The 9,544-nt window shown below is 57.8% G+C and overlaps 4 protein-coding genes across 4 annotated transcripts in view; 1 reads left to right on the forward strand and 3 right to left on the reverse strand.

Moving 5' to 3' along the window:
• VDBG_08586 (conserved hypothetical protein) overlaps positions 1 to 1,056 on the reverse strand; it is a gene marked incomplete at both ends in the record, with an annotated part of 1,778 nt that extends 722 nt beyond the window's left edge. The window contains one exon of the mRNA XM_003001495.1: positions 22 to 1,056. Within this exon, the coding sequence (XP_003001541.1) occupies positions 22 to 1,056 (1,035 nt within the window). The remainder of the gene's footprint in view (positions 1 to 21) is intronic.
• Positions 1,057 to 1,365: 309 nt separating this feature from the next.
• VDBG_08587 (conserved hypothetical protein) lies at positions 1,366 to 1,671 on the reverse strand (the record flags this gene model as incomplete). Its single annotated transcript, XM_003001496.1, has 1 exon — positions 1,366 to 1,671. One exon carries the CDS (start codon positions 1,669 to 1,671, stop codon positions 1,366 to 1,368), a length of 306 nt encoding a protein of 101 aa, XP_003001542.1.
• A 2,068-nt stretch (positions 1,672 to 3,739) lies between these two features.
• VDBG_08588 (cation-transporting ATPase) lies at positions 3,740 to 7,849 on the forward strand (the record flags this gene model as incomplete). The annotated part of the gene is made up of 3 exons (XM_003001497.1): positions 3,740 to 4,096; positions 4,185 to 7,252; positions 7,312 to 7,849. The coding sequence occupies 3 exons, from the start codon at positions 3,740 to 3,742 to the stop codon at positions 7,847 to 7,849; spliced, it is 3,963 nt and encodes a 1,320-aa protein (XP_003001543.1).
• A 617-nt stretch (positions 7,850 to 8,466) lies between these two features.
• The window catches only part of VDBG_08589 (malate dehydrogenase), a gene marked incomplete at both ends in the record, with an annotated part of 1,338 nt that continues 260 nt past the window's right edge, over positions 8,467 to 9,544 (reverse strand). The window contains 2 exons of the mRNA XM_003001498.1: positions 8,467 to 9,305; positions 9,371 to 9,488. Coding sequence (XP_003001544.1) covers positions 8,467 to 9,305; positions 9,371 to 9,488 — 957 coding nt within the window. The remainder of the gene's footprint in view (positions 9,306 to 9,370; positions 9,489 to 9,544) is intronic.

Raw genomic sequence — 9,544 nt, forward strand, 5'->3', positions numbered from 1 at the left:
GTTCTGATTTTCTCCGCTCACCTTCCTCGTCACTTCCACCGGGACCCCTCGAAGGGCCCTTGACGCGGCCCTGCTCCTGGTCCGCTCACTGGCCGCGCGGCTCACGGCCCTCGAGTGTCTTCGGCTTGCCCAGCGGCTTCCGGCCCCACCCTCTTCCATGGTGATGGCGTCGCTGTCCCACCCCTCAAAGAGATCGCATGTCTGTAGGCCCCAGCGCTGGTCGTCGCTTATGGATTGGCCATGGCGCTTCAGCAGCAGACCGACGACGACAGGGCCGACAATGGTACTCAAGACGGTGGCCCACGTGGCTACGATGAAGGCGTCCTCAGAGAGATATGGTGTCTCATTGAGGCCGATCTGGATGATGAGCAGGCCGATCTCGCCGCGGGCGACCATGGCGACACCGAGGAGCATGGCGGGCTTCCAGGTCGAGGAGGCGAGCTCACGGGGGCGGAGCATGGGCTTCTCGGTCACAAAGTCGCGGATGGGAACAATAGCGCCGACGACGAGCTTGCCGGCGAGCATGAGGAGTGTGAAGACGACCCCGCGCCAGATAGCCTCGCCTGTCCAGAGCTTCTTGAAGGGGATGGCGAAGCCGATGCTCGCGAAGAACATGGGCTGGAGGATGTATGTCTGTGCGCCGAGAAAGTACTTTTCAAACGTGTGAACAAAGGTCGGCGTTTTGTCGGGGTCCGACTCGCCATGTTCACGGTCAAAGACCATGAAGGGTCCGTCTGGATGGATGCATGGCAGGGCGCTGAGGAAAGTGCCGGCTAGGAAGGATCCGTAGAGGGCTGAGGCGCCGGCGAAGCCTGCGATGCTGACAAAGGTACAGAGCATGACGACCATGAGGAAAATGTTGGAGGTATGCTTATATCGCGCGAAGATGTCCTCGATATACCAGCGGAATATGGGTCCGGCGACAAACTTGGCGACGAGCGGGGTCAGGATGCCGAGGAGGGCACTCGCGAGGATCGGCCTGCCAATGAGCCAGCCGAGATTGACGTCGTCGCCTCCGTCTGCCACGGAACCCAGGTTGTGGATGACGCTGGCCATGATGAGGCCTGTCACGTCGCTGACGACAGCTGCGCTGATGAGTACCGTTCCGACCTTCGTCTTGGCAAAATCGATGCCTTTGGGGGCGCTGCCGATCACCACAAAAGTCGTGCCGAGCGATGTCACAGAGAGGGCGGCGCCGAATGATGAAGGTCTCGACAGCGCCGTAGCCGAACCCGATGTGAAGAAGAGCAAAGCACAGCCCTATTGGGATGAGGATGCCAATGGGCGGCTGCGCAAAAGCTGAGGAAGAAGTTGGCCTTGAGAAGGCCGAGATGAACGGTCAGGCCGCCTGTGATGTCAGCCAGATCAGTCACCGCATGGCAGCTCCGTCAAGGGTGATGTACCTTCAAAAATGATCAGAATGAGCCCGATGTATCCCAGGCTCACGAAAGTCTCCTGCCACTCAAGGGGCATAACGTTGCCGATGGGCATGCCATATAGCAGACCGACGATCATTTGGCCAATGAGGCCGGCCTTGAAAATTTTGTCGGATATCCATTCTGCGAGGGCGAGGAAAAAGAAGAAAGAGATAATGATAAGTATCTGTTGAACCTGAGGCTCATGGTATTCGAGAAAGCCCGCAGCAGCAGCAGCGTCGGCGTCGCCAGCCATCACACAGATGCCGTGACGTCAATAGCCTCGTTTCTGTTTGCCTGATGAATCGATGGAACAAGGTCGCGGAGTAGTGGTAGGACTCGGTCTGGTCTTTCAGTCTGCACAGACTACGAAGAACAGTTCTGGGTCGAGGGGACACGCAAACTAAATAAGACAACCCGCCAGAAGTCATGTACTCCCTGTATTATGAAGTAATAGTCCGTAGCGTCCCAGTCCCATGGTCTTGTCCCCGGCTGGCTTCGGGCAGGACCCGTGTAATGATGCCAAGGTGGCCGTGACCCCAGAAATGTGGACGTTGACAGGCTCTTCCCACCCAATTTCAGCTACAGCCCTTGAATGCTTTTTGCACCCTGGGTCCCTGGGACGGGAGCCGTGCCGGACCAGGGTGTCTTCACGTTGCGGGCGGGAAGGCTCGCCACGGACGACTGGGCGATAATGAGCTATGATATCAGGGCGTCTGGGCGGAACTTCGCCTCAACGCCGAGACATGGGGCGGGAGCACTAGAACGGTGCCAACATTGCACATGCTGCATGGTAATTTGTCCCGATTGGTGCAGAGTGGAAAACACTACGCTTTCGCGCGGTACTTCAGGCCAGTCGATGGGTTCCCAAGAGATTCTATGGTCCCCCCTTGACGCGTCATTGGAAGCAAACAAGCATGAGGCCATCAAGCGATCTGAGCCTTGAGATGGACGCCTGCTGTAGAGTTGAGAATGAGGACGCCCCGAAACAAGGAGACAATGGTGCACCGTCATTCAGTGTTTCTTAGAACGCCAAGTGAAAGAGAGAGTGTGGCCTGTGACGATGAGATGTGACAGAGGTGAGAAATGCAAGACAAGTACTTACGCTTGGTCAGAATTGACAGCGGGTAGGATGTGTAGCCTAGGACAGGTCTCTGGTTTCAGTCCAACGTGCTGCGTTGTAAGACTCCAGCTGGTCTTTGACGCACAGACCCAAAGACAAGCAGTGAGTACAAGCACAAGCACAGGCAAGCCAGGGCACCCTGACGGCGAACCATGTGCTGTCAAGGTCCCAATCTCGCGGGCTCCGTGGCCTGGTGCTGGTGTAGCATTCCCGCTGATGAGACATGACCAGATACGGGAAGATTGGGCAGCCCCCTCTCCTTTGCAAGGAGCCGCACTGACGGCGCCCCCTTCCCGGGGGACATGGGTCTTGATCCGGCAACGAAGAAAGAACATTATTTTGATGCCATGATAGAGACGCAAGCTCGCGACACCTGGTCTCGTGGTGCCGGGGACAAAGGCCAATGGACGAGCAACTTGACATGTTCAACGAGTCGGATGGGGGGATTGGTATCACATTAGCCTGATACAATGTAGATAGTGGTCCAGTGCTGAAGGTGAGACAGAGATGCGTCGGAAAGGGTTCAGCTGCCAGAAAGAAATGAATTGAATAGCTTCCTGATTACATTCACCGCCGAGTCGAGAGGCGGTCTGTTGTTTGTGTGTAGTGATGGATATCACGATGCCATTCATTGGTGTTGATGGTGTCTGTCGAGATAGGCGGCTGATGAGCCTGTCAAGCACGAACAGAGCCCCAAGCTACAGGGGATCTGGGGATCTTGACCAGGCTTCTGGTCGGGCCCCTCCACTTCACGCTGATTGACGTGATTCAGCCGATAGAGATGCTGACCTAATCAGCCACAAGGCAGCCAGCCAATGCGACGCTTTTCTGCTACTCTCGAATTCGAGGTGGATCCCCCCTTTGCCATGAACGGCGAAAAAAGTACACATCTTCCTCTCCCGATCTCCACACAAGGCCTGGTCGCTCCACCACACATTGGACCCTCGCCTTCGACGAGCTTCTGTTCCGTGCCGCCCGTCAACAGGCCACGATACGACTTGTCTCCTGAACCTCAACGGACCACGGAGCCGACACTCTGCGACTGCAACCCGCGTATTCCCCCGAAGACGCCGATGCAGTGACGAGCCGAATCACCCGCATTCGACGAAACACCTCATAGATTTCGTCGCGATCCTTTTTTTCTTTTCCCTTGACGCTCCTCCTTGCGCGACCGGCAACCGTCAGGGCATCATTGCCCACCATGGCGCCCCTTGTCGATAACTCCCAAATCAAGGCGGCGGAGCTGTGGAAGCCGCTGCCTCTGTATCTCCACGCCTACATCTGGCCCTTCGCCGTCGTCTGGCCCGTCTTCCTGCGCTACTACCTGACCACCGACCTGTACGACAAGTACATTTCCTCCGAGGAATGGACTTTTGTCTGGATCGCCACCATCACCACCCTGCAGTCTCTCGTCTGGCTCTGCACCCACTGGAGCGTCAACCTTCAGACTCTCTTCACGGCCACCCGCGCCAAGACCATTGAAGATGCCGAGCTCATCAAGGTCCTGCCCGTCGCCAACGCTGGATCGCCCGAAGTTTGCACCATTGTGCGCGACACTGTAGGTTGCTCCTCCTCCCTTCCTCCCAGCTTGCTGCTTGCTGGCCTTCCACCTTGAGCCTCGAGCATGTGCTGACCCCTTCTTCTAGACCAACGGCCGTACGAACACGTCGTTCCTCTTCCAGAAGCGCCGATTCCTCTACGTCCCCGAAGATAAGACGTTCCGCACTCTGGTATATGCCATCGACGCTGAGCCAAAGCCTAGCATCGCCCAGTTCCAAAAGTCGAAGGGCATCGCCACCCAGGCCGAGCTCACCCGCATTCAGGAGCACTATGGACCCAACACGTTCGACATCCCCGTTCCCACCTTCAGTGAGCTCTTCAAGGAGCACGCCGTCGCCCCCTTCTTCGTTTTCCAAATCTTCTGTGTCGGCCTGTGGATGCTCGATGAATACTGGTACTACTCGCTGTTCACCCTCTTCATGCTCGTCGCCTTTGAGAGCACCGTCGTCTGGCAGCGCCAGCGGACCCTCATGGAGTTCCGTAGCATGAGCATCAAGCCCTACGAGATCTACGTCTACCGCCTCGGCAAGTGGACCGAGATTATGAGCGACCAGCTTCTGCCCGGCGATCTTGCCTCTGCCGGCCGTACCAAGGAGGACGGTGGCGTTGCTTGCGACATGCTCCTCGTTGAGGGCACTGCCATTGTCAACGAGGCCATGCTGTCTGGTGAGAGCACCCCGCTTCTCAAGGACTCCATCCAGCTGCGGCCCCAGGATGCCGCCATCGAGCCCGAAGGACTCGACAAAAATGCCTTCCTCTGGGGCGGCACCAAGGTCCTCCAGATCACCCACGGTAACCCCGACGAGGTCAAGCCCAGGCTGATCTCCGGCGTCCCTCCCCCTCCTGATAATGGGGCCATGGCCATTGTGCAAAAGACTGGCTTTGAGACCTCGCAGGGCAGCCTCGTCCGCACCATGATCTACTCGACCGAGCGCGTCTCCGCCAACAACGTGGAGGCCCTCTTCTTCATTCTCTTCCTCCTGATCTTCGCCATTGCCGCTTCTTGGTATGTCTGGGACGAGGGTGTCCGCAAGGATCGCAAGCGCTCCAAGCTTCTGCTCGACTGTGTCTTGATCGTCACCAGCGTCGTGCCCCCCGAACTTCCTATGGAGCTCAGTCTTGCCGTCAACACCAGCCTTGCCGCCCTGGCCAAGCTTGCCATCTTCTGCACCGAGCCCTTCCGCATCCCCTTTGCTGGACGCATTGACGTTGCTTGTTTCGACAAGACGGGTACTTTGACTGGTGAGGACCTTGTTGTTGAGGGTATCGCCGGCCTCGGTCTTGTCGGACACACTGGCGCTGATACTCCTCGGGAGTCTGACGGTGCCCACTCTCACATGACCGCTGTCAAGGATATCGGCCTCGAGACGACCCTGGTTCTGGCTTCTGCCCATGCTCTCGTCAAGCTCGACGAGGGCGAGATTGTTGGTGACCCCATGGAGAAGGCCACTCTCACCTCGATTGGTTGGACTATTGGCAAGAACGATGTGCTTCTGGCGAAGCCCGCCACCGTGGCCACTACTGGTATCAGCGGCAACGTTCAGGTGAAGCGTCGTTTCCAGTTCTCGTCCGCTCTCAAGCGCCAGAGCTCCGTTGCGACCATTAGCGGCATTGACAACAACACTGGAAACAAGCTCCGTGGCACTTTTGTTGGTGTCAAGGGTGCGCCCGAGACCATCATGAAGAGGCTCACGACTGTCCCCGCTGATTACGAAGAAACCTACAAGTACTTTACCCGTCGCGGATCCCGTGTCCTCGCGCTTGCCTACAAGCAGCTGAGTACGGAGGGCGAACTGAGCAGTGGCAAGATCAACGACCTCAAGCGTGAGCAGGTCGAGTGCGGCCTTACTTTTGCCGGCTTCCTCGTCCTGTCCTGCCCTCTCAAGGAAGATGCCAAAGAAGCCGTTCAGATGCTCAACGAGAGCAGCCACCGTGTCGTCATGATCACCGGAGACAATCCTCTCACCGCCGTCTATGTCGCTCGCGATGTCGAGATTGTGGACCGTGACGTCCTCATCCTCGACGCTCCTGAGGACAACGACGATGGCGACAAGCTCGTCTGGAGAAGTGTGGACGACAAGATCAGCATCCCCGTGGACCCTACCAAACCCATCGACCCCGAAATTATCAAGACCAAGGATCTCTGTGTTACCGGTTACGCTCTCGCCAAGTTCAAGGGCCAGCAGGCCTGGTTCTCCATCCTCCGTCACACCTGGGTCTACGCTCGTGTGTCGCCCAAGCAGAAGGAGGACATCCTTCTCGGTCTCAAGGAGATGGGCTACTACACTCTGATGGCTGGCGATGGCACGAACGACGTCGGTGCTCTCAAGCAGGCCCACATTGGTGTCGCCCTTCTCAACGGTACCCAGGAGGACCTTGTTCGTATTGCTGAGCACTCTCGCAATACTAGGATGAAAGACATCTACCAGAAGCAAGTAGAGATGATGAAGCGCTTCAACCAGCCTGCCCCCCCCGTCCCTGTCCTGATCGCCCACATGTACCCTCCGGGTCCTAGCAACCCCAACTTCAATAAGGCTGTCGAACGTGAGGCCCAAAAGAAGAAGGTTTCACCTGAAGAGTACGTCAAGGCTCAAGGATACGACGTCGAGACCATCACTTCGCCCGCCGCTCAGCAGCTCATCAACTCTGACCCTAAGAACCGCAATGCCCAAGCCCAGAAGAAGGCCGCCAACCTCGCCGACAGGATGACCACCAGCCTCATGGAGAATGAGCTCGACGACAACGAACCCCCGACTCTAAAGCTCGGCGACGCTTCTGTTGCTGCGCCCTTCACGAGTAAGCTCCGCAACGTCATTGCCGTCCCCAACATTATTCGCCAGGGCCGTTGCACACTTGTCGCCACCATTCAGATGTACAAGATTCTCGCCCTGAACTGTTTGATCACCGCCTACAGTCTCAGTGTCCTCTACCTCGAGGGTATCAAGTTTGGTGACGGGCAGTACACCATCAGCGGCGTTCTCATGAGCGTCTGCTTCCTGTCCCTGTCCCGTGCCCGTGTTGTCGAGGGTCTGTCCAAGGAGCGCCCTCAGCCCAACATCTTCAACTTTTATATTATTGGCTCGATTCTCGGCCAATTCGCCATCCACATTGTGACTCTCATCTACGTTGCCCGTCTGTGCGACCGTCTTGAGCCGTAAGTTTCTCACTATATTTTGGGTGACTTCAGTTGAACCATGCTAACCTAATTGTCAGTCGCTCCGACAACGTCGACCTCGAGGCTGAGTTCTCGCCCAGCCTGCTTAACAGTGCCGTCTACCTCCTGCAGCTCATCCAGCAGATCAGCACCTTCGCCATCAACTATCAGGGCCGTCCCTTCCGTGAGTCCCTCTCCGAGAACCGCGGCATGTTCTGGGGCATCCTCGGCGTCTCGGCCCTCGCCTTCTCTTGCGCCATGGAGCTCGCGCCCGAGATCAACGAGCAGATGAAGCTTGTACCCTTCACCGACGAGTTCAAGACTACCATGACGTCCGTCATGGTGTTTGACTACGCGGCCTGCTGGACTATCGAGGTTGTCCTGAAACGCCTCTTCTCCGACTTCCGCCCCCGTGACATTGCGGACCGCCGGCCCGACCAGCTCGAGCGCGAAAGGGTGCGCAAGGCCGAGGCTACCCAGAAGCTCATCGCCGAGCAGGAGAAGGCTGAGGAGGAGAAGATTGCTGCGCTCGAGAAGCAGATTGCCGACAGGCGGCAGCAGGTGGCCAATTGGCGTCGCGGTGGCCCGGCGCAGTAGACACATGTACATGTGCGCCCCCTCCCTGGAGATGATGAGTGAGGGCATCACTGCCTGATGTTCTCCCTCCAGCCGTGTATAGACCTTTTTTCTCTAGATGTTGTTAGTAGACATGCATGGCATTCTAATTGATCTATCCCGCTTGTTTAATCCCATGGTTTCGAAGTGATGTTTGACCATGTCATCTCTAACATCAAAAGCCGTCTTCATCAAGATCAAATATCACGAACGGGGCGAAAAGCAGGGACAGAGGATAGGGTACGAAGCATGTTAGACTATGGTACAGCGAGCAGACCCGAAGTCGAGCTCAAGAGAAGAAAGGGAGAAGCAGAGCCGTTCAAGGCGATTTCGCCCCCTTGCCACTATTTTTCTCTCCCTCCCTAGACATGACCATCCAGCTCTTGGAATGGCGGCCGCGGGACGGGAGCAAGATCGATTTGCTTCGAATCAGCAGGTTTCGCACCGTTCGTCATTCCCGATCCGTCCGTATATCATTATGACCATCACCATCTTACACTCAGCACCAACAGCAGCCCCTCCCCCTTTTGCCGGCCCTCACTCACGAGGATAAAGAGGAGAGAAGACGAGAAGGGGCAAGGGGAGAGGGAGCGAGACGCTTATTTGGGGGGGTTAGAAGCGACAAAGGCGACACCCTTGGCGATGTTCTTCTTGAGGTCGCCGAAGCAGGCCTCGAGGAGGCGCTCCTCGACGGCGTCGACGGAGCCGACGGGGTGGATCTTCTCGACACCGTTGGGGCCGAGCTCGACCTTGGAGGAGAAGAAGTCAATGCCCTGGTCCTTGTAAAGGGGCGAGTCGACAAAGGTGGGCTCGACAATGCCCTTCTCGCCCTGGGAGGCGCGGAGCAGGGACTCGGCCATGCGGGCACCGGCCATGGCCATGGAGAGGGTGGCGGAACCGGCACCGTCCTTGGCCTTGACGACCTCGTCACCGCCGAACTGAACGCGGTTGATAAGGGCCTCGTTGGAGGACAGGTCGGGGTGGTTGGACTGGCTGAAGAGGGGGACAATGGTGACACCGGAGTGGCCGCCGACGACGGTGATGTCCTCGTCCTTGGGGTCGGTGCCCTTGATCTCGGAGACGAAGCGCGAGGCACGGACAACGTCGAGGGTGGTGACACCGAAGAGGCGCTTGGGGTTGTAGACGCCAGCCTTCTTGTAGACCTCGGCGCAGATGGGGACAGTCGAGTTGACGGGGTTGGCGATGATGAGGAGGTTAGCCTCGGGAGCCGAGTCGGCGGCGGCCTTGGCGAGGTCGCGAACGATGGAGGCGTTGGTGTTGAAGAGGTCATCACGGGTCATGCCGGGCTTGCGGGGGACACCGGCGGGGATGAGGACAACGTCAGCACCCTTGAGGGCGGCGGCGAGACCGGCGGGGGTGGCCTCGTAGCCGGTCACCTTAGACTTGGTGTTGACGTGGGAGATGTCGGCAGCGACACCTGCATTGGTTTGGCTCGTCAGTCATTTGTGCATGTAGGCATGGTGACACGACAGGAGTTCGTACCGGGACCGCCGCGAATGTCATAGAGGGCGAGCTCAGTGACACGGGGGTTGAGCTTCAGGAGCAGAGAGAGAGGCTGGCCGATGCCGCCGGCAGCGCCGAGAACGGTGACCTTGGAGAGCTGCGGCGGATCTTGTCAGCATGTGTTGCCTTCAGAGACCGAGAATCCCACCCACA

Source organism: Verticillium alfalfae, genomic scaffold (assembly GCF_000150825.1).
Source record: "Verticillium alfalfae VaMs.102 supercont1.12 genomic scaffold, whole genome shotgun sequence".
NCBI classification, from domain to species: domain Eukaryota; kingdom Fungi; phylum Ascomycota; class Sordariomycetes; order Glomerellales; family Plectosphaerellaceae; genus Verticillium; species Verticillium alfalfae.